Source organism: Mustelus asterias, chromosome 9 (genome assembly GCF_964213995.1).
Source record: "Mustelus asterias chromosome 9, sMusAst1.hap1.1, whole genome shotgun sequence".
In the NCBI taxonomy this organism is placed as follows: Eukaryota; Metazoa; Chordata; class Chondrichthyes; order Carcharhiniformes; family Triakidae; genus Mustelus; species Mustelus asterias.
The window spans coordinates 91,849,361-91,874,388 of NC_135809.1; the positions used below are offsets into that span (position 1 = coordinate 91,849,361).

Sequence of the window (25,028 nt, forward strand, 5' to 3'; positions counted from 1 at the left end):
TGAATACTTTTCTTCGGTGTTCACCAAGGAGAGGGGCCATGTTTTTGAGGACGAGATGGTGTCACAGGCTGATAGGCTGGAGGAAGTAGATGTTCGGAGGGAAGATGTACTAGCAATTTTGAATAAACTGAAAGTTGATAAGTCCCCTGGGCCTGATGAAATATATCCTAGGATTCTTTGGGAGGCAAGGGATGAGATAGCAGAGCCTTTGGCATTGATCTTTGTGTCCTCACTGTCCACGGGGGTGGTGCCAGAGGACTGGAGAGTGGCGAATGTGGTTCCTCTGTTTAAGAAAGGGAATAGAAATGACCCTGGTAATTATAGGCCGGTTAGTCTTACTTCGGTGGTCGGTAAGTTGATGGAAAAGGTCCTTCGGGATAGGATTTACGACCATTTAGAAAGATGCAGCTTAATCCGGGATAGTCAGCACGGATTTGTGAAGGGCAAGTCTTGCCTCACAAATTTGATAGAATTTTTTGAGGAGGTAACTAAGTGTGTTGATGAAGGTAGTGCAGTTGATGTCATATACATGGATTTTAGTAAGGCGTTTGATAAAGTCCCCCACGGTCGGCTTATGAAGAAAGTAAGGATGTGTGGGATAGAGGGAGGTTTGGCCGATTGGATAGGTAACTGGCTATCTAACAGAACAGTAAGAAGTCTCACAACACCAGGTTAAAGTCCAACAGGTTTATTTGGTAGCAAATACCTTCTACCATAAGGTATTTGCTACCAAATAAATTATGGTATTTGCTACCAAATAAACCTGTTGGACTTTAACCTGGTGTTGTGAGACTTCTTACTGTGCTTACTCCAGTCCAACGCCGGCATCTCCACATCCATATCTAACAGAAGACAGAGGGTGGTGGTGGATGGAAAATTTTCGGACTGGAAACCGGTTACCAGCGGAGTGCCACAGGGATCAGTGCTTGGTCCTCTGCTATTTGTAATTTTAATAAATGACTTGGAGGAGGGGGCTGAAGGGTGGATCAGTAAATTTGCTGATGACACCAAGATTGGTGGAGTAGTGGATGAGGTGGAGGGCTGTTGTAGGCTGCAAAGAGATATAGATAGGATGCAGAGCTGGGCTGAAAAATGGCAAATGGAGTTTAACCCTGACAAATGCGAGGTGATTCATTTTGGTAGGACAAATTTAAATGTGGATTACAGGGTCAAAGGTAGGGTTCTGAAGAATGTGAAGGAACAGAGAGACCTTGGGGTTCATATCCATAGATCTCTGAAGGTTGCCACTCAAGTGGATAGATCCGTGAAGAAGGCCTATAGTGTGTTAGCTTTTATTAACAGGGGGTTGGAGTTTAAGAGCCGTGGGGTTATGCTGCAACTGTACAGGACCTTGGTGAGACCACATTTGGAATATTGTGTGCAGTTCTGGTCACCTCACTACAAGAAGGATGTGGAGACACTGGAAAGAGTGCAAAGGAGATTTACCAGGATGCTGCCTGGTTTGGAGGGTAGGTCTTATGAGGAAAGGTTGAGGGAACTTGGGCTTTTCTCTTTGGAGCGGAGGAGGTTGAGAGGAGACTTAATAGAGGTTTATAAGATGATGAGGGGGATAGATAGAGTGAACGTTCAAAGACTATTTCCTCGGGTGAGTGGAGCGGTAACTAGGGGGCATAACTATAGGGTTCATGGTGGGAGATATAGGAAGGATGTCCGAGGTAGGTTTTTTACTCAGAGAGTGGTTGGGGTGTGGAATGGACTGCCTGCAGGGATAGTGGAGTCAGAAACTTTAGGAACATTTAAGAAGCTATTGGATAGGCACATGGAGTACTTCGGGATGACAGGGAGGAAATAGCTTGATCTGGGTTTCATACAAAGCTCGGCACAACATCGTGGGCCAAAGGGCCTGTTCTGTGCTGTACTGTTCTATGTTCTATGATTCTATCGGGTATGTTTGTGAAAACCCAATCGCAATTCACTCACACAGAGACATATTTTTGGAGTTTAGAGTGATTTGTGGCATGTGGGAGATAAGCAGCACCTAAAGAAAGCAGCAAGAACGTCTCCTCAAAGATCTTTTCAAAGGACGCCCTGATTTCAAAGTAAAGTGACAGGCCCCCCATCCCTCCTCCCTCTATACCCACGGACATTACAACCATCCGCAGACAAGGGGAGCATTCCCCCCCCTCCCCCCCAACCTTTGACCACAGAGGGGCCACTCTGCCTCCACCCAAGCTGGCATGGAGTGTTCAACTTCAACCTGATAGTTTCAGCTCCCTACAGTGTCAGGGGCCCAGGTTCAATCCTGGCTTTGTGTGACTGTCTGTGCGGAGTTGGCACGTTCTTCCTGTGTCTGCGTGGGTTTCCTCCGTGTGCTCCGGTTTCCTCCCACAGTCCAAAGATGTGTGGGGTAGGTGGGTTGGTCATGTGAAATTGCCCCTTAGTGTCAGGGGATTAGCAGGGTAAATACGTGGGGTTACGGGGATAGGGTGGGATTATTGTTGGTGCAGGCTCGATGTGCCGAATGGCCTCTTTCTGCACTGTAGGGATTCTGTGATTGAAACATGCTAGGATTGAGTGCAAAGCTTTTCAAAGCAACAGAGAGAAGACTTTTAACTTCAACCTGACAGCTCTTTGAAATAGATATTTTAGGGGAGAGTTTAAAGCTTTTCAAAACAACAGAGAGAAGACTAGCCACGCAGCCCCCATTCCAGGGGAGACCCATGACCAAAACCCCTCCCAAACCCCACCTCCCTTGAAAGACTCCCCTCTCTGCATTCTGGCAGCAGCTGCTTTACCTTTGGGCACCTTGGAGGTGTGTGCAGATGGTATTTACCTCCTTGTTCCCCCTCTGAGTCCATGGTGCCTGGTCCCCACTTTTAAGGACCGATACTGATCTATGCTCGGGTGACATCCCACTAGGGGAAGCGGGAGCATACCAGGAGGCCACTGCATTCGACTTGTGGATGGCACGGTGGCACAGTGCTTAGCACTGCTGCCTCACAGCGCCAGGGACCCGGGTTCAATTCCAGCCTCGGGTCACTGTCTGTGTGGAATTTGCACATTCTCCCCGGGTCTGCGTAGGTTTCTTCAGGGTGCTCTGGGTTTCTTCCCACAGTCCAAAGATGTGCAGGTTAGGTTTATTGGCCATGCTAAATTAACCCTAGTGTCAGGGGGATTAAATGAAGATAACGGAGAACGGACCTGGGTGGGATTGTGGTCGGTGCAGACTCGATGGGCCGAATGGCCTCCTTCTGCACTGTAGGGATTCTATGATTTGATCTCACTAATGAGATTAAAATGAATGCAAATGAGTTCTGATCAGGTTCTCACCCTTTCTGAGCGAGATTCTGACCATGCCAAAGGAACAGCTGGGTTCACTGGTCCAGAGGGGTTTGTGCCTGGGTCTGGCAGGGCCAGTGAATTACCCTCTTTATTTATGGAATTGAGAAATGGAAATTGGAAATATTTGCCCAGTGAGAGTGAGTTTGCCATGTAGTACTGCCTAAGCAGTACTTTTAACTTCAACCTGACAGCTCTTTGAAATAGATATGTTAGGGGAGAGTTTAAAGCTTTTCAAAACAACAGAGAGAAGACTTTCCCATCTTTTTGCCAGTACAGAGCGAGACTGCGGATAGTTGGGAACCTGTCTCGGGGGCAGGGAATTCATATGGTGTTCATGGAAGTGGAAATGACTAGGGTTGGGAAGCATTTTCCGATCAGGGCCATTGTGATCTCCTGGACTCGTTTCGATCGCCTCAGGGGGTCGGAGAGGAATTTCCCAGATTTTTTTTTTTCCCCATATTGGCCCTGGGGTTTTTCACTCTGGGTTTTCGCCTCTCCCTGGGGATCACATGGTCTGGAATAGGGGGGTGGGGGTGAGTTAATAGGTTGTAATGAACAAAGCATCGTAGCTGTGAGGGACAGCTCGGTGGATAGGATATTGGTATGTAGATAGGCTGGAAAATTGGGCGGGGATCCTGGATTCAGGATTCAATCCTGGACCGGGGAGCGGCGCGGGCTTGGAGGGCCGAAGGGCCTGTTCCTGTGCTGTATTGTTCTTTGTTCTTTGTTCTTTAAGCCACATCCTATGTCTTTATCTCATTCACCATTTCACAGTAATTTTCCCTGATGTCACAAAGATACGTTATGTCACAGTTACCCTGCTCCAGGATACTAATGACGTCACAGAGGTACAAACTGTGCTGGTAACACTTGCAGCTTAAAATATCAACAAGGGAAGATGGTATATAGGGTACTTCCAGTTGGTCTGATCAACTCTGCCCAAAAATACTTGACAGCCGAGAATTTCAATTTCAGAGTGAATGCCACCAGTACCATCTTGAAGATTAAACAGATCTGGACCATAGAGTTTTTGAAGGAAAATTGTCCCATGGTCCACATCAGGAGTTCTTTGAGGAGATACTTAGCTGGAGATAACAATGGGAAAATCACCTGCGATCGGGAGGTTCCCAATCCTTATAATAAGTTTGTAATGATCACACATCCAGACGGCAAAGTCTCCTTCCAGTCTGAGGAAACCAAACGGTACTTGGGAGGAGCAGAAGATAATATCACTTGCTTTGCCCAGGCAATCTCAGAAAGTGAGAAGTGGGTATTGCATCTAGCCATCCATCCCAACATCAGCATGTTCAACCAAGGCAAGAAGAAATACCTGCGATACAATGCCAATGAGAACGCAGTACAATGTGACAGCGAATTACCCTGGGGTCGAGACTGTGTTATGACACTTACGTTTAACTTCAAAGGTACAAAGAACATTCAATCTTTAAAGCTGATTTTATACACTTCTTAAGACTTTGCCTGTATTGTACATTTACCAATGTTTCCTCCAGCAGCTCTGATTGATGGAAGATGTATAAGAGAAGCAGAGGTTAATTTACCTGGTAATACAGTTCTCTTTCCCTCTGTGTCCCCAGTAATGTGTCCAACAATGTAACCTGCTTGAGGAAGGCTAGAAGGTAGAATTTTAGGCAGTACCGTTTAAGCATAAATATTTTCCTTCTAACTTTCTCCCTTAATCTCTTGTGAGTGCTAACTTCTTTGCAAGGCCATTATTCCACATAAGAACATCAGAAATAGGAGCAGGAGTAGGCTGTTTGGCCTTTTGAGCCTGTTCTGCCATTCAGTAAGATCATGGCTGATTTCATTGTGGCTTGAATTCCACTTTCCTGCTGGCACCTCATAACCTTTAATACCCTGTAAATCAAAATTATGTCTAACACAAACTTAAATATATCCAATGATCTAGACTGCACTGCTCTCTGGGGTGAATTACAAAGTTTAACAACCTTCATAGAATCCCTACAGTACAGAAGGAGGCCATTCGGCCCATCAAGTCTGCACTGACCACAATCCCTCCCAGCCCCTATCCCCATAGCCCCACGTATGTACCCTGACACTAACCCGCACATTTTTGGACTGTGGGAGGAAACTGGACATCCGGAGGAAACCCACGCAGCCACAGGGAGAACGTGCAAACTCCACACAGACAGTCCAGGAATCGAACCCAGGTCCCTGACGCTGTGAGGCAGCAGTGCTAACTGCCACCCTGAGAGAAGAAATTTCTCCTCATCGCTGCCTTAAATAGGAGACCTCTTATTTTGAAACTGTGACCCCCTCGATTCCCCCACAAGGGGAAACAGCCTTTCAGCATTGTCACACAAATTTAGACACCATGTAACATGCGATATATAGGTCAGCTGGCCAAAAGCTTGGTTGAAGAGAGAGGTTTTAGAGAGTACCTTAAAAGAGAGAAGCCAGAACTGAGGGAACTGAGGGAGTTTGGAGGGTTGTCGGCCAAAGGAGATCACAGAGAAGGGGAGAAGCAAGGCCGTGGAATGATTTGATGAGAAGTGAAATCTGAGCTGTTGCTCACTGGGCCAAAGAACGTGTGTGAGCACAAGAGTGATGGGTGAACAGCACTTAGTGTGAGTTAGGATACAGGTAACAGAGTTTTACATGAGGACTGGAAGATGGGAGGCCAGCCAAGAGATAATGTTGAATAGTTGAGTCAGAAGGTAACAAAGATATGAATCGGGCTTTCAGAAGCAGATGCTCAGAATACAGGTAGAAATAGGAATGAGCCAAAGATTTGGCAGATTTCAGAAGAAATGGTGAAGAAACAGGAAGAGAAGCCGTTGCAGATGATTCTCTGGCTCTGATTAGGAAGCAGACAAGAGCATTCCACTCAACCATACAATGGAAAGAGAGGTGTTGAGATAATGTTGTGGTCACCAGAGTCAAAGGTTGCAGACAGATGAGGAAGGTTGAGGAGAGAGAGTATTTTATGGCCACAGTCACATTGGATCTAATTTGTGACTGACCAGTCTTCTTTCAGTGCTGTGTTAGGGCTGGAAACCTGATTAGAGGGGCTCAACCTGGAGTTGCAGGAATGATGGACACTGGTTTGGGAGACAGATTCAAAGTCTTTGCGGAGGAAAGGGAGATTGGAGATGGGGCAGTAGTTTCAAAGGGCAGAATGGGCAAGTGTAGGTTTTGTGAGAAGGTTGTAGTGACGACAATAGCATAAATTTGTGATAATGGCTCAGCAGATTCATCAAACCTCTTAGTTTCCCATCTAAGAAAGAGTTGTAAATCTTTTAGAACATTGACATGATGCAATATAAAACATTTCATCCCATTTTGTTCCTAAAGAGAAGAAATATAACATAAGGACAAGTAGTGGAGATCTTATCGCCTGGAATGGGAAACTTGAACCCTGTCAATCACCAAGGACCTTGTATATCCCAGAGATAAGGTGTGGAATGATTTGTTTAAAGGACAATGAAGGAAGATTTCTGACTGGAAGAGACAGCTGTATTAGAACCATTAAAACCGACAGCCCCAGCCTGGATGAACTTTTCTCTCCTGACCCAAGCCCTGGTCAAGTCACCATCAAATCAATACTCAACAACAAATATGTCAGTCTTAAACCAGGTAAGAAGCAAAATGCATCAAGTGCTACCAGAACAGCTTTTATAAACTTGTTGTGAGAATGTTAACAATTCTGGTTTCATCACCAAGTATAAGCTAAACATCCTAGGTCCTATTATACCAACACAATAGAAAATTGCAAATTCTGGAACAAAAATGCTGGACACATTCAGCAGATTGGTTAACATTTGTACAAATTAATTTTTCAGGTGCAGAAATTGTTGCACCAAATCCAACCATAGCCTTTTCTACAGGTGAATGTATTTCTGATCGTGCTATGAACAATCATGCTTCTTTGTAGCCAAAATAATGTCCTAAATCAGCAATTGTTAATAGCAGAGCAGATGGATCCTCACTTATTGTCACTGCCATTGCATCTGTAGAGTGTGCTTCCTGTTTGAGGTAATTCAGGACCTCTCTTACCTGATCAATAACCCCACTCGCGATAACAAATTTGAGTTTATCCTGGTCAGATTCAGTGCTGCCTTTCACTCCAATAAGCAGTCTGAGTGGGAATTAATTCATGTTGTCCTACATCCACTTACATTACAGAGTAATCCAGGAATGTAACGCTGATACACCCTTGTGACCTGACATCTTTCATACACATGCTTCTTCAAAAGCTAACCTAGCAAACACTTAGTAAGACAAGGCCAGACACAAATAATTTAAACTGCTTTACTTCATTGTATGGTGAACATACAAAGCAATTGTTTTATTCAAACTCACTCAATTCTATCCATACAATTTAAATTTGTGCAATGATTCAAAATAAATGAAACTCCATGCCAACTATTATTCTGAGTTTTCACTCTCTACCTTAATAAAATACATGATGTGGAGATGCCGGCGTTGGACTGGGATGGGCACAGTAAGAAGTCTCACAACACCAAGTTAAAGTCCAACAGGTTTATTTGGAATCACAAGCTTTCGGAGCACTGCTCCTTCATCAGGTGAGTGGAGAGGTAGTTTTCACAAACATGGCATATATAGACAAAGCCACAATTGCAAGATGCCTTCAGAGCAGCGCTCCGTAGGCTCGTGATTCTAACCTGTTGGACTTTAACCTGGTGATGTGAGACTTCTTACTTAATAAAATACCTCACAGCATTCCCTCTAACAAACTTGACTGCCTTTGCAACATTCCTGTTTCCAAAATCTTAACTGTTTGCCTGCGTCCCTGTGTCTTTCCTGTTATTCACAGTCAGAAAAATAGAGCATCAGCTTTCCATTACAAGTGATGGGATGAGGTTTTTTGATTGTCAAGGCAGGTTAACAAATAGTTTATTTACAGTTTGTGAGCACAACATCAAGACTAGCTTATTAGCACCTTAATAATCTATTGCCTCAAACCCTATTTTCACTTAAACAAGTGAAATGTGCTTTAAAGTAATGTTTAATGTAACTTAGTTTTCCAAATTAATTCGTGGAAAATTGAAAAGATCCCAAAACATGGCACAAGACTGACTTTTTTCATTTTCTGCTCTGTTTCTCTATTATTTCTTATTTCTCTTTTTCTCCTCCTCATTTTTATCCCCTCAGCATTCTACTTTCTTGCATCTAGTTTTCCCTCTTCTCTCAGGTCTCTACTATTATAGCAGGTAATAGAAGGCAAAACTTACTATTACAATAATGCAACACATTTAACAATGAATAAATTGACCAACATGCTATGTAATCAATAATTTGTTTTACTCCAAAAGCACATGCTATATAATCATTTGAGGGGGTGGGATAAGGTGGAAGAATAGAATGAGAACAGAAGTTAAATACTTGACAAAAATCTGTGCCAAGGTATTTTTTTGTAATATATTTACTCATGGGATGATGTTGATACTGACAAGGCTACCCTTTTCGTCCATTGCTAGTTACATATTTCCACATAGCCAAAATTGTGTCCTAAACCAGCAATTGCCAAATGCGGAGCAGCTGGGTCCTCACTTACTGTTGCTGAAAATGCAACTGTAGAGAGTTTGTTAGAGGATCCTAACTCTGGATTCCTCCTCTGATTGCATAACTCTAATTACATGTGCACAGTGGCGCAATGGTTAGCACTGCTGCTTCACAGCACCAGGAATTTGGGTCGATTCCTGGCTTGGGTCACTGTCTGTGTGGAGTTTGCACGTTCTCCCTGTGTCTACGTGGGTTTCCTTCGGGTGCTCCGGTTTCCTCCCACAATTCGAAAGACGTGCTGCTTCGGTGCATTGGCCATGCTAAATTCTCCCTCAGTGTACCCGAACAGGTGCTGGAGTGTGGCGACTAGGGGATATTCACAGTAACTTCATTACAGTGTTAATGTAAGCCTACTTGTGACTAATAAATAAACTTTATAACCCTTTAGAAAGATAGGGAAATTTTAATGCCAAAAAATGGAAAGGTTTGGGTCAGGTTGAAGGTTGGAATATTAAAAAATCTGAATCCCAACATCAACCCTATCTCTCCCAGTTTAAATGGAGTTGGGAGGAAAGTGGACAACCAACTTGGCCCAAGGGTTGGCAATTTCAACATTGTATTGAGACTGGCACCCTCATAAAGATCCTCAATTTGAAATTTTTATCTTTTGGGAAACTGGTAACTAACAAAAGGTGAAGACTGCTTGACCTAGCCTCCCCACCCTGCCCAGTTACCTCAGACACCTCTACTCGATATCCAACATCTCACCCCTCAGGCCTCCAATCTCCCACAACTCCCCTCTGACCTCTGACCTCTGATCTCTGTTAAATTCATTCTTCCATGTTCCTGACCTCAATCCAGTTCTCCCACTCTACCCTTCCCCGCCACCTCCCAAGTAGAATTTCAGCTCATTGTAACAATTTTCGGGATGAGAGGATCTTTGGCACATCTAGCCCATCTATCTAAAATATTCCCTCGTTCCTTTCTAATATACCTCAATCCCATTTATTCAGAAGAACTTGTCTCCTTACTCCTTGAAATTCGCTAAGGTTTCTTGTTTGACCTGTGCCAGTAACCTAGAGTCATAGAGGTTTACAGCATGGAAACAGGCCCTTCAGCCCAACTTGTCCATGCCGCCTTTTTTTTATAAAACCCCTAAGCTAATCCCAATTGCCCGCATTTGGCCCATATCCCTCTAAACCCATCTTACCCATGTAACTATCTAAATGCTTTTTAAAAGATAAAATTGTACCCACTTCTACTACTACCTCTGGCAGCTTATTCCAGACACTCACCACCATCTGTGTGAAAAAATTGCCCCTCTGGACACTTTTGTATCTCTCCCCTCTCACCTTAAACCTATGCCCTCTAGTTTTAGACTCGTCTACCTTCAGGAAAAGATATTGACTATCTACCTTGTCTATGCCCCTCATTATTTTATAGACCTCAATAAGGTCACCCCTCAGCCTCCTACGCTCCAGAAAAAAAAGTCCCAGTCTATTCAGCCTCTCCTTATAATTCAATCTATCAAGTCCTGGTAGCATCCTAGTAAATCTTTTCTGCACTCTTTCTAGTTTAATAATATCCTTTCTATAATAGGGTGACCAGAATTGCACACAGTATTCCAAGTGTGGCCTTACCAATGTCTTATACAACTTCAACAAGACGTCCCAACTCCTGTATTCAATGTTCTGACCGATGAAACCAAGCATACCGAATGCCTTCTTCACCACTCTGTCCACCTGTGACTCCAATTTCAAGGAGCTATGAACATGTACCCCTAGATCTCTTTGTTCTGTAACTCTCCCCAATGCCCTACCATTAACTGAGTAAGTCCTGCCCTGATTCAATCTACCAAAATGCATCACCTCGCATTTACCTAAATTAAACTCCATCTGCCATTCGTCAGCCCACTGGCTCAATTGATCAAGATCCCTTTGCAATTGGAGATAACTTTCTTCACTGTCCACTATGCCACCAATCTTGGTGTCATCTGCAAACTTACTAACCATGCCTCCTATATTCTCATCCAAATCATTAATATAAATGACAAATAACAGTGGACCCAGCACTGATCCCTGAGGCACACCGTTGGTCACAGGCTTCCAGTTTGAAAAACAACTCTCTACAACCACCCTCTGGCTTCTGTCAAGAAGCCAATTTTGTATCCATTTAGATACCTCACCCTGGATCCCGTGAGATTTAACCTTATGCAACAACCTACCATGCGGTACCTTGTCAAAGGCCTTGCTAAAGTCCATATAGACACCATCAACTACACTGCCCTCATCTACCTTCTTGGTTACCCCTTCAAAAAACTCAATTAAATTTGTGAGACATGATTTTCCACTCACAAAGCCATGCTGACTGTCCCTAATCAGTCCTTGCATCTCTAAATGCCTGTAGATCCTGTCTCTCAAAATACCTTCCCACAATTTACCCACCACAGATGTGAGGCTCACTGGCCTGTAGTTCCCAGGCTTTTCCCTGCAGCCCTTTTTAAACAAAGGCACAACATTTGCCACTCTCTAACCTGTTCCACAAACTTTTACCACCAATTCTGAAAAAAATTCTATATTTCTTATTTTCTTTCATTGTCTTTAATTTATATAAATATGATCCCCTGGTGTTTAAATTTTATACGTGATTCAAAAGATTACTTACATTCAACTTTCCCAAATCTTTTATAACTTTAAACACCTGAGAAAGTGGACTTTATTCTTCAACTACTTAATGCCAATGGTGCTTCTACAATGTGGTTAGATAGGGAATTCCCAGATCCAGTGTTGATGAAGCCATTGTGACTTGTGTCCAAGTAATGGTTGAATTTGTACCGTGAACAGCTGAGCCCTAACACCAAGAAAATCCTTGGTTTAATCCCAGGTCTTCGGAGCAGTAAGAAGTTTAACAATACCAGGTTAAAGTCCAACAGTGGCAGCAGGAGTGCTGCAATTGAAACTCAACATTTTGTCGTTCGAAAATTAACCGGGGATCCCTGCCAGAAGTGTATGTGTGCACGTATGCAAACTTTGATTGGGGTTTGGCTTTGAAGGTCCCAGTCAAATGGCCCTTTAATTATTGTCAAAGCTCGTACACAGACAACAAGCTGCATTGAACCATACTCCAGGAATGAGTTAATGCCTTGAGGAGAACAGTACAGAAAACTAGTGAGAAAATGAAGCAATTAAATCATTTAAAAATCAGATACACATCACAACATGTTCATTTTCAGTGGAGTACTGTTGTATTTTTTTTGTTAGGTACAGATGTTTGTGTGCATCAGTCACAAGCGACAGACTCTGAGATCTTTCAGATTATCATCAATAACACAACTAGGAAAGCTTGCTTCCGTGGGATTTCAAAGGACTACCTTGCAGTGGTGAGTAATTAACATAGAAATCTTTTCAACTGACTGACTCAGTACCGGAGTGGTTATGAAGTTTACAGAAACTTAATACAAGTGGGGCAATTGGATGCAAATGTTATTACTGTGATAAAATTATGGAATATACCAGGGTTGGTAAATATATCAATGTGTTCGCCCAACAGTGTAAGACAGCTGAACTGATATCAGTGTCGACACACTAAGTATCCTTGGGTGCTGGCTAGATTGAGTTACTGAGATGGACAATGCAAAGGGACTATTTCTCACGTCCTAATTTGCACCATTATTGCTGACCTATATTGGGTCGCAGTTCAGCCATACCACAATTCTAAAATTCTTATCATTATTTCAAAACTCTCAATGGCCTTCTTCTCCCTATCTCTGTAACCTCCATTAGCTTTACAGACTTTTGAGATCATAGCATCCCCACAATGCAGGACATTCAGCCCATTGAATCTGCATTGACTCTCTGAAAAAGCATTTTACCCAGACCCACACTCTGTCCTGACCAACCCCCACCCTATCCCTATAATCCTGCACATTTACCATGGCTAATCCACCTAACCTACATGTCTTTCGAAACTAGGAGGCAATTTAGCATGGCCAATCCACCTAACCAGCATATCTTTTGGAGTGGGAGGAAACCGGAGCACCAAGAGGAAACACACATGGGGAGAAAGTACAAACTCCACACAGTTACCAAGGCCAGAATTGTACCCGCGTGCCTGGTACTGTGAGGGAGGAGTGTTAGCTGCATTGCATTTCTTCCAAGGCTGATTTTATAGATAGAGGCCCAGAACTTCTGATCTCCAAATGGCCGTACCCCAGAGATACGCATCACAAGAGGCACTGCAGGACCCCTCAGATGTCCCTGACACAGTGACCACGCTGAAATAGCACAGGAGTTTGGCCTTCCGATGGGCAATTCTCCTGCACATTGAACCCTCTGAAACTTGGAATTGGAGGCTTCAGATGGTTGTAACTTATTTACCAGAATAGTTACCCAGGAAAGGGTGGAATAATTAAAACCGGTTCCAGCTCCTAGGTAACTACTGACCCTCCAACTCCCCACTGGACAATTGACTACTACCCACCACCACCACCACCACCCCCCCCCCCCCCCGACCCCCTTGCACCCCCCCCACCACCAAATCCATTGACTCCCCTCCCGACCACCCAGCTATTCCCCTGACCACTCAGAAACCCCCCCAATCAGACTACACCAATTCACCCTACCCTCTCATCTACTTGGCACTCTACCTCTTCATCTGACACACTTATCTTCTCTCTGTAACTTCTCAAAGTGGCTTTGAGACATTTAAACTTACTTAAATACAGCGGCTAATGCCGTACAAAGAGGGTGTAGCTTGGCTTCCCCTGATGATCCTGCACAATGAGGGAGGTACACATTTTTGTAGAGGCCCAGTTCAGAAGTCACTACACAAAGCAGTTCCCAGTGCTGCTCTAATTCAGGCATCTTGCCATAATTTTCTTTCCTCCATTTTTGGTGGTTGTACCTTCAGTTGTCAAGGCCCTAAGCCACTGGTGGGCAACCCATGGCCTGGAGGTCACATGCGGCTCATCTGAGTTCTGAATGCAGCCCACGAGATATTTTGTCGACTGTTGCCCATACTCAGGGTTGCCACATTCCGTTGATTTCTGTCCATGTAGCTTTATCTTACCAGTATTGAAGTGATAAGCATGTAAAGCAAGGGCAAGTGAAGTGAGGTGCATGCTGATTGCTCACAACATTGCCTATGAGAGATGAGCATTCCATCTGCTTCCAAAACGTAAATATTTCTTTTGTTTTTATCAATGAAGTTGTTGACAGTTCTATAAATAAATGAATGATTAACTCATTATGAAATATTTGGCGTGTATTCAATCCTATTCACAGAGTCACTAAGTAGCCCAGGTTGCCCATCACTGCCCTAAGCTCTGCAACACTCTCCCTTAACCTACTGGCCTCTACACCTCCCTTATACAGAAGGATTTTCCACAACAATATATCAGCCACATCGACAGCTCACAGTCAGCAATGTGCTTGCCTGTGCATCACATACCACATCGAGCAAAGCTTTCAGTCAACTGTCATGAGTTTCTTCTACTTGCTCTATCAAAAAACCCTCAACGATTATGAACACTTTAATTAAATCTCCCTTTAACCTTCTCTGCTCCAAGGAAAACAATCCTAGTTTTTCCAATCCTTCTGCATTACTGAAATCTCTGACCCTGATATCATCCTGGTAAACCTTCTCCAAGGCCATAACATTGTTCCTAAAGTATGTTGCCCAGAAAGCTTCCTGCAGTAGACATTAAATTCCTATTGGATTCATACATTATAACAGTGACAACAGTTCAAAATCTGCTACTGTCCTGTTCATTAAGTACTACTTTGCCAAATTTTGTACCATTCATAAACTTCAAAACTGTACTCCCTATATCCAAGTCGAGGTTATTTGTATATAACAAGAAAAGCAACGGTCTTAATCCTGATTTCGAGAGGATCCCATTGCAAACTTCACTTTATTCATTCACAATTATGCTCTGCCTCCTATCCCTTAGTCAATTACATACCCAAGCTACCACCATCCCTCACCATTACTGTCTATATCCTATCCCTTAGTCAATTACATACCCAAGCTACCACCATCCCTTTAATAACACAAGCTTCTCTTTTCCAAATAGGTATGTTGTGTGGTATTTTGTCAAATGCTACATATACAATGTCCACTGTGCTATCTTTATCAGTCCTCTATTAATTCATCAAGTAACTTGATCAAGTTAGTCAGACATGATTTGTCTTTAAATAATCACAACCTGTTACACATTGATTGCTGTCCATGTAAAGCACTCAGACTTCCTTACAGCTGTTTAGTTGCTTAATATCTTTGGCCATACCACAGCAGGACGCACTTTGTAGCTGCACACCTGTCATATTTATATTCTTAAGTTGGACATGCAAGAAATTTGCATGTATGCTTTATTCAATCATATCCAGATGGACACTTGGACACCATTGAATGTGATCCCAACACTTCCAACATCTCAACATTACTTTTTTGCTTGCAGAACAAGGTGGTACATAACAGGAGGGAGGATATCTGAATGGGAAAAGGGTTCCTTAAATTGAAGTCCAAAGAGGCCACATCCAACATCTTTAGGATTGAGTAAGGAGGATAAATCCATATGCTTTCCCCAAGCTCAGGACTGGTAGCATCCTTCTCTTGTTACTTTTACAACTGCTCATGACACACAGCATACTGTGAAATAAATACAAAGTAGTGTGATTCAGCTCATGGCTTAACATATGTTCCACTTCCACCTTCTGCACAAGTGCTCTGGTCCACTCTCTTATGGGATTAATGCCATGGAGTACCAAACAGATCCTTTTCTTTCCCTCCTACGTGTATCCATTTGGGAATAGAATAGTGGATAACATAGTAAGGACCCCTAAATTCTTTTATAAAATATGATTCAGTACTTTGCATCTATATTCACTAAAAAGGAGGTTGCCCGGGAATCATAGCGGGTGAGGGGTGGACCATGGAAAGGTCTGTTGACCTCGGGCAGGATTTTCTGGTTTCGGGCGAGTGTGGCTGGAAAATCCCACCACTAAGTTTTGATAATCTGGAATGTATTGCCTGACAAGTTATTGGCAGAAGACTCAACAGTGAATTTCAAAAGGGAATTGGATAAATGTTTGAATCGGAAACATTTGGGAAAAGGGCAAGAGAAAGGAACTAATTGGACAGGTCTTTTAAAGAGTTGACAGGCATGGTGCCTTCTTTTGTGCTTTATCATCCTATGATCTGCATCTTGGCTGTTGCATCGACAAACCTGAGTGTTTTTCCTGAGAAGACATAAAGAAAGAGGATGTGTTGGAACTATTGAATGGCATCAAGGTTGGTAAGTCGCCGGGACCGGATGGGATGTACCCCAGGTTACTGTGGGAAGCGAGGGAGGAGATTGCGGAGCCTTTGGCGATGATCTTTGCATCGTCGATGGAGACGGGAGAGGTTCCGGAGGATTGGAGGATTGCAGATGTGGTCCCTATATTCAAGAAAGGGAACAGGGACAGCCCGGGAAATTACCGACCGGTGAGTCTAACCTCAGTGGTTGGTATGTTGATGGAGAGGATCCTGAGAGACAGGATTTATGATCATCTAGAGAAGTTTAGTATGATCAAAAGTAGTCAGCACGGCTTTGTCAAGGGCAGGTCGTGCCTTACGAGCCTGGTTGAGTTCTTTGAAAATGTGACCAAACACATTGACGAAGGAAGAGCGGTGGATGTGGTCTATATGGACTTCAGCAAGGCGTTCGATAAGGTCCCCCATGCAAGACTTCTTGAGAAAGTGAGAGGGCATGGGATCCAAGGGGCTGTTGCCTTGTGGATCCAGAACTGGCTTGCCTGCAGAAGGCAGAGAGTGGCTGTGGAGGGGTCTTTCTCTGCATGGAGGTCAGTGACCAGTGGAGTGCCCCAGGGATCTGTTCTGGGACCCTTGCTGTTTGTCATTTTCATAAATGACCTGGATGAGGAAGTGGAGGGATGGGTTGGTAAGTTTGCTGACGACACCAAGGTAGGTGGTGTTGTGGATAGTTTGGAGGGATGTCAGAAGTTGCAGCGAGACATAGATAGAATGCAAGACTGGGCGGAGAAGTGGCAGATGGACTTCAACCCGGATAAGTGTGTAGTGATCCATTTTGGCAGATCCAATGGGATGAAGCAGCAGTATAATATGAAGGGTACCATTCTTAGCAGTGTAGAGGATCAGAAGGACCTTGGGGTCCGGGTCCATAGGACTCTTAAATCGGCCTCGCAGGTGGAGGATGCGGTCAAGAAGGCGTACGGAGTACTAGCCTTCATTAATCGAGGGATTGAGTTTAGGAGTCGGGAGATAATGCTGCAGCTTTATAGGACCCTGGTTAGACCCCACTTGGAGTACTGCGCGCAGTTCTGGTCACCTCATTACAGGAAAGATGTTGAAGCCATTGAAAGGGTGCAGAGGAGATTTACAAGGATGTTGCCTGGATTGGGGGGCATGCCTTATGAGGATAGGTTGAGGGAGCTTGGTCTCTTCTCCCTGGAGAGACGAAGGATGAGAGGTGACCTGATAGAGGTTTTACAAGATGTTGAGAGGTCTGGATAGGGTAGACTCTCAGAGGCTATTTCCAAGGGCTGAAATGGTTGCTACGAGAGGACACAGGTTTAAGGTGCTGGGGGGTAGGTACAGAGGAGATGTCAGGGGTAAGTTTTTCACTCAGAGGGTGGTGGGTGAGTGGAATCGGCTGACGTCGGTGGTGGTGGAGGCAAACTCGTTGGGGTCTTTTAAGAGACTTCTGGATGAGTACATGGGATTTAATGGGATTGAGGGCTATAGATAGGCCTAGAGGTAGGGATATGATCGGCGCAACTTGTGGGCCGAAGGGCCTGTTTGTGCTGTGGCTTTCTATGTTCTTTGTTCATAGTAGTAACTTCAGTGAGTTGTGTGAGTTTTCCTTTAAGAGTTCATTGTTGATCTTTACATAATTGTGGAAACAGGAATGAGCTCTAAAAGCAAGAAATTATGGGAGACCCCTGATGGTTCATTGGGTGGCAGTCAGGAATAACCACAGTGGTTAGCACTGCTGCCTCATAGCGCCAGGGACCCAGGTTCAATCCCAGCCTTGGCTGACTGTGTGGAATTTGCACGTTCTCCGCGTGTCTGCTTGGGTTGCTTCCGGGTGCTTGGGTTTCCCCTCTCAGTCCAAAGATATGCACGTTAGGTGGATTGGCCATGCTAAATTGTCCCTTCGTGTCCAAAAATGAGTAGGTTAGGAGGATTAGCCATGGTAAATGCACAGAGTTATGGGGATAGAATGGAAATGAGGGCCTGGGTGGGATGCTCTTTCCGAGAGCCGGTGCAGACTTGCTGGGCCGAATGGTTTCCTTTTGCACTGTTAGGGATTCTATGGTTCTATGGCAGTTAGAGGTCTTGAGAGTGCTTCAGTAACCATAACCAACCAGTGATTTCTGCTGGAATTTTCCATGCGTGGACATCAGGTAAGGACAAAATTAAGCTTGGCTAATAATGTCAAAGAATCTTACCAATACTCTGTCCAGGCTCAGACAAAAAAATGGGCACTTAAGAATGGTTTTGAAAAAGTTGTCAGGTCCCATGAAACCACACCCCAGGAATGAGTCAATACCTTCAGAGGAGTGAATGTGAAAATATTTCTAAAAATTGAGTGAAGATATTCAATTGGACCACTGCCTATAATGTCTATTTCTACTTTTTACCTCAAGGGCCCTCAAAATATAATTATGGCAAGCCCAATTCTGACTGATGACTGTTGGTTTAATATTGTGTACAATGGGCCCAAGGTGGTTATAAAAACAGGAGATGGAAAAGTCCTCACCACAAAGTCCACCGGTCAGCTTGTAATGGGATACTATACAGCCGGTGAGTTACAATTTACTCTTCATTCAGTCACTTATAAGCCCTTCCTGTTTATACATCCATGCACTTGTGAGTTAATAACTGTTGGCCTGATGGGCAAAGATGCTGCTCCAAGCCATAAGCCATACACATCAACAATTTAACTTGATTTGATTTCCAGTTTGTGACGTACCTAGCTAGCTGATCTAAGTGGAGAGGTAGTGGTTGGGCAAATATGACCACCACTAAATTAATTATGAAGCAACTACTGCCTGGTATTTGGAGCTTTAATCACGGGAAACTGGCAGCACCAGTTTCAAAAATATTGAAGTACTTGTTTTTTTTAAAAAAGCAGCGTTAACTGTGAAGCCCAGTATAACCTGGGGATTTCTGTGTCATCTGGGGAAGGCTGGTGGATGTTCACATAACACTCAGTAACAAAGAACAATGATGGACTCAAATTGCAATTTGCAATCACTGTTATCTTGTATAGTTTCTCTCACTGGATATTTTACCAATGATTGCAAGACACGTGGTTGTAGGTGAGAGAGAAGCTATGAATTTTTAAGGCAAAGATAGATAGATTTTTGAACAGTAAAGAAATTAAGGGTTATGGTGAGCAGGCGGGTGAGTGGAGCCGAGTCCATGAAAAGATCAGCCATGATCTTATTGAATGGCGGAGCAGGCTCAAGGAGCCAAATGGCCTACTCCTGCTCCTAATTCTTATGTTCTTATAAATGGTGTGATTGCACAGGAAGATTTTGAAGGTCAGGAGAAGTGGAAAGGTGGGGGTGTGGGTTTAGCAAGAGAGTTTGAGAATGCAGAGCATTGCACTGGCAGTGCAGTGGGTCATAAATGCATGGTGCGTGCTAAAGAATAGGGCAGCCAAAGTTTGCAGAATGAACGCATGGAGCAATCCAAAATCTATTACAAGAATTTCAAATAAAAGCAAAATCCTGTGGACACTGGAAATCTGAAATAAGAACAGAAAATGCTGGAACTATTCGGCAGATTAGGTAGCAGCTGAAGAGATGTAGCAGAACCCTTCTTGATTTTGAACACTTCCATCAAACCTCTCCTCAATCAACTCTACTCCAATAAAACAACCACTTCTCTCGTCCCTTCATGTAACTGAAGTCTTTCAGTCCTGGTATAATTGTAGTAATTTGCACCCTCTCTCAGACTTGAGACCTTTCCTAAAATGTGATGTCTAGAATTATACACAATACCCCAGTTGGGGCCTAACCAGTGTTCCATAAAGGTTTATTGTAACTTCTTTTGTATTCTGTACCTCACTTTTGCGAATAAGTCCATTATGTTGAACTTTATCAAATTCCTTTTGAAAGTTCACATTCGCAATGTCAATGGGACTATCTTCATCAACATCATTGCTATCAAGGTGGCTTTCAGCTTGCCAGTATTAATCTTGAGAATGTTTTTGCATGACTTCATCAATGCCATCAGGTGATGGTGGAGAAGTGACTATGTCGATAGAATTCCACTCCAATCAATGCTTGAGGTGCGATCTTACGACCTCATCCTGCCCGTCATTTGGTGAGCCTGGCAGTGCCCACCTAGCACCCTGGCACTGCCCACCAGGAATCCTGGCACTGTCTGCTGGGCATCATAACTGTGCCAGGACAGTGTCAAGGGGGTGGGGCCTGTGGTTTGGGACCTAGGGGGTGGGGCAAAGATAGTGGAGGTGAAGGCAAAGGCAAAGTGGGGGCTCTGCGGGGAGGGGGGGGGGATCTCTAGAGGGGATGAGATCGGCAGAGGGGGAAGGGAGCTCTGCAAGGGGGGAGTTCTGCAGGAGAGGGAGGGAGCTCTGCAGATGGAGGGTGATCAGCGGGGGGAACTCTGCAGAGGTGGTGGTTGGTGAGGGAAGCTCTGCAGGGGTGATGATCAGCAGTGCGTGGAGTTCTGCAGGGGTGGTAATCGGCGGAGTGTTGTAACTTCTTTTGTATTCTGTACCTCAGTGGCGGAGGTACAGCTTACACAAGCTGAGGCTTTGTTAAAGAATAGAAAGGATTTAGATAGTAGAGGTAGGGGAATAAATTTGATGGAGGGTATTACTAGTTTCTTTATGAAGGGAGAGAAATCTAAACAGAAAAAGGTCGGGTTTGTTAAGGTTAGGAAGGTAGATAAATACCCCAAAAATGATGTAAATAGTGGAGCTAAAAAATGATGGGCAAAACGGAAATCAAAATTTAGAGACACTCAATTGTTGTATAAAAACAATAGACGTCAATTGGCTAGACAGATTATGGGGGCGCCCACAGCAGTATCCTGCCCATTATCTATAACGGAGTTGGAGGAAAGTGATCGGTGGGTTGGAACTTTGCAGCATAAGTGGTAATCAATGGGGGAGGGGGGAAATTTGCAGAGGTAGTGATCGGCAGGGGAGCTTTGCAGACGGGGGGTAATTGGCGGGGGGCGGGGGACAGCACAGAGAGCGATTGGCAGGGGTGGGGAGAGATCGGCACAGGCAGTGATCGGCAGGAGGGGGTTGATGATGTCTATGGGATGGGTGGAGGATGTCAGGAGATCTCCCTGTGTAATGGAAGATTGGGGTACCTGAGTAATGGCACCCCAAGCACTCTGCAGCCTGCTGCAGCGGTGAGCTTAGGCTCCCCTCCTCACCACCACTGGCAAGAAACACATTTGGGTTCTTTTGCTGCACCAAGTGCTGTGCAATTGCGACTTGCGGCTCACCAATAAAACAGGTGCCAATAAAACTTGATCTTGATCTTTACTGCAGCAATCAGGCTCAGGTCAAGGAGTTCATAGAATGATAGAAATCATAGAAACCCTACAGTACAGAAAGAGGCCATTTGGCCCATCGAGTCTGCACCGACCACAAACCCACCCAGGCCCTACCCCCATATCCCTACATATTTTACTGCTAATCCCTCTAATCTACGCATCCCAGGACACTAAGGGGCAATTTTAGCATGGCCAATCAACCTAACCTGCACATCTTTGGATGAGTTTTTGGTGTATGGTGAGGTGGAAAAAGGGGAAGGAAAAGGAAGGATAATTAATATCAGACTTAAGAGAAACAAGAGTCTGGTGTGGGCCCTGGCACATTTGGGAAACCAGTACAGTGATCTGTGATCAGGAAACATGACTATTTGACTGTTAAGCAAAACAAAAGGGATAGAAATACAAGTAATAAAAGGGAATATATCAAAATACTTGAAAAAGATATGGAAGTCTGCTACATTCTGAGTTAGGGGCCTCCCTACTAAGAATTGTTTGGCTGACAATAGCTAAATAAAGAAAGATTTGTGAGGCAGATTTAAGCTGTGAGCTTCAGTAATTATATCATGGTCTGTTGTTTCACAGATAATTCTCAAGAATTCATTCTAAAACTTACCAATCGACCTCTCCTAATACTGCAAAATGATTTTGGCTTTGTTGCATTTGGTTCTGGGACACAAAGATTAGATGGCAATAGACCCATGTATGACGTAAGTAGGATGTCTTCAGATGAAGATGGCTACTATCAGTTCAAACTTGGTAAGTTTACCATCTTACTCTTTTGAAAGACTCCTAATTATCTCTCAGAAAGATAAATAATTTTACCCTGGATTTAATTTGTGCTGTTTTGTAAACCAGAGACAATTAAGGTTCTTCCAACTTTTCTCCTCTTCACTCCTGGAGTGATTCTTGCAGATATGAGGTTTTGTGAGCCAAATTCTCGTAATTCACCCAACTAACCATGCCTCGCATGTTGGCCTCGTTATTAATGTTAGCAGTCAATTCAACTGTGTAGGACTAGGTGAATTCCTCTTGCAGAGGGCCAGCATGAACAAAACAGGCCAAATGGCCTTATGTGCTGTAACCATTCTAACCAAACCCAATCCTGTGTTCACCCAATGCATCAGCCCACTTCCTCTCATGGTTTGTACATGAAATGGCGAATCCATTGATGAGAAAATGCAAAAATGTTTCAAAGAAGATTTAGCATCAAGGAAATTTCAATTATTAGTTAACATGTGATTTTAAGGCCAGTCCTGATTGCTAGACTCTCTCTTTAAAAGTGGTCTTGTTATCATGTATCTAAGTCAGATCCTATCAGTGGAACCTTTAGAAAAGGATCATGATAGTGAACTGACTTATTTTTAAATGACAAACCAGCTGAATTTTTCCACAGTCCCACATTTCATAAAGACAGATATCAATGGTGTTATTTGGTCACCTATAGCTTCTCTGTTTGAGGCTTTTAAACTTACGGTTAAGCCAACATTTTGTGTTCAACTCCATCTACATACATAGTCAATCATCAAGTTCAGTGATCATATTATATGAACAGTGCAAGGCAATATTCCCCATTCGTGAGGTCACACGAGCAAGAACTTTAGAGAAAAACTTTGCTCCTTAGCTCAAAGCCACTGTCGTAATGTAGAGCTGCAAATAGAACTGCTAACCTCGGGCTAATCCCATGTCTGAAATTTTCACTTATGAACTGTGTATCTTTCAACTCCTAATGCAAATTAGGTTAAACAGCCAAACTGTGTCTTTCAAACAGACTGCAGTGGTTAGCAAAATGGCTCTAAAATATTTGGTAAATTTTTAGACTTCTACCAGATATTTCTCTCTCTTGCTCACAACAAAACCCACTCTCAGTGAGCTCTTTACTCATTACTAACCAGAGTATGAACTCATGCACACAATTAACTCTACTTCTTGATTAAAATTGGATGGGTTTTGCAACAACGGTGTGTCTGTTCTCCTAGGTTTTACTGCCTGTAAAATTAAATTGAAAATTACCTCCAATATTCGCTATTATCACATTCTCTAGAATCCAACTGAAACCCTTGTAATAACTTTCTGGATTTGGTGTGAGCCCTTTTTTGATTAGTGGAAGAATAAATGATCGGATGGTGCGATTTAAACTATAAACTTTGAATTAGATTTATTAAAAAGATTGGGTAAAGAGTAACATTAAATCAATGTGTCAGGTTTCAATTATACATATAACAAAATATGCAATACTTTGCAAAATCTCTTAATATGAAATCTGTACGAGCATCTAGTATTAAATTATGCATGTGGTTCAGTTTAACCACCATGGAGTACCTTTTTGGAACACCCATATTGTCTGCAACACGGTAACAACTCCAGTAAGATTCTTCAAAATATATTTCCGTCCTCTTCGAAATTCAACCAAGAACAAAGAGAATCAAATATATTTATTTCCTATCTGTTTCTCTCTCCACAGATGCTGCCAAAGCTGCTGAGTATTTCCCAGCATTTTCTGTTTTTATCTCAGATTTCCAGCAGCCACAGTATTTTACTTCATATATCTTTTACAATTGCTGTCAAACATCCACACAATTTTATACAGAGGATGGCTGGGGTTCATAGCTCACACTTGCTGTGTTCTAGAAGATTTAAACTGCTTTTCAGTGAAACTGATGAAATATGTAAATTGACCATTTTGTTTCTCATTTATTACCTTACTTCACTATTTTAAGGATACTAGAAGCAGGTAAACGAGGTACCAATGAGACCATTAACATGCTCATGGCACAGTTTCATCAGAACTGATTTGGCTCCAACGGTGAACATAGTGGTTTAATGAAATACTCCGATCCCAAGTTATTTCAAAGAGAAATTATCTTCTTTTCAGAAATACTATAAAGGCAGTAAGAATATATACCATGGCCAAAACATATCATTTTCATCACAGTATTCCCCTCTTTTTGCCTTTTCCCTCTCTTCTGTGTCTCTCTTTCTCTATGTTCTTTGTTCTATATTTCTCTTCTTCTCTGGGATTTGCAAGTTATCCATCTTGTTTTTTGTTGCTGGAAAGTGAATCAAGACATGAGACTGCAGTGAAGGTTAGGCTATCTCAGAATTCATAGATGTGATAAAACCACACCCCTCTATAAAACTGGGAATAGTATCAGAGTGAGATGTTGGATGCTGCAGTCCTTAGGCAGGTGAAATCACCATATGAAACACTCAAACAAGAAGTGACCAAGGGAAACCAATGAATGCACTTTCTTTATTGAGAGTTATTTGATAATTCCAACAGTTGACCTCTGCCCTTTTAATTTTGCATTACTGTCTTGCAGCAGTCCCAAAGACTTTACTTTCCAAACACTCAAGTTAAAACTCCTCACTTATCTGAATTCTGCTACATCCTTGGTTAATCTCTGTTTGCCTATTTATGTTTTGGTTCAGTATCCACAGACAAGTACTGGGAAATGGACAAAGACGGCTTCATCACTGGTACCGGAGAGCAGCCAATCAACTTCATTATCCAGCTGGTTGGTTCCAATGTTCTCATTCTCAAGGCACCAAATGGCAAATACATGATAGCGCAACAAAGCGGAGACTTCAAAGCAACAGGGGAAGATGCCAAGACTGCCACAATGTTTCTTTATTGATCAACTTTAGAAGATCTG

At 43.2% G+C, this 25,028-nt stretch overlaps 1 protein-coding gene across 1 annotated transcript; it reads left to right on the forward strand.

Moving 5' to 3' along the window:
* Positions 1-4,201: 4,201 nt before the first annotated feature.
* On the forward strand, positions 4,202-25,010 carry LOC144499166 (fascin-like). Its single transcript, XM_078221256.1, has 6 exons — positions 4,202-4,727; positions 6,637-6,918; positions 12,069-12,187; positions 18,480-18,636; positions 21,958-22,131; positions 24,805-25,010. The coding sequence occupies exons 1-6, from the start codon at positions 4,202-4,204 to the stop codon at positions 25,008-25,010; spliced, it is 1,464 nt and encodes a 487-aa protein (XP_078077382.1).
* The last annotated feature ends 18 nt before the right edge of the window (positions 25,011-25,028 follow it).

Bases quoted from the DNA above. Each gene is read 5' to 3' on its own strand.
- LOC144499166 (XM_078221256.1), top strand. From the start codon at position 4,202: ATGGTATATAGGGTACTTCCAGTTGGTCTGATCAACTCTGCCCAAAAA. The intron at 4,728-6,636 runs GTACAAAGAACA...TTGTTCCTAAAG, and splicing joins ACTTACGTTTAACTTCAAAG to AGAAGAAATATAACATAAGG. The intron at 22,132-24,804 runs GTAAGTTTACCA...GTTTTGGTTCAG, and splicing joins CTACTATCAGTTCAAACTTG to TATCCACAGACAAGTACTGG.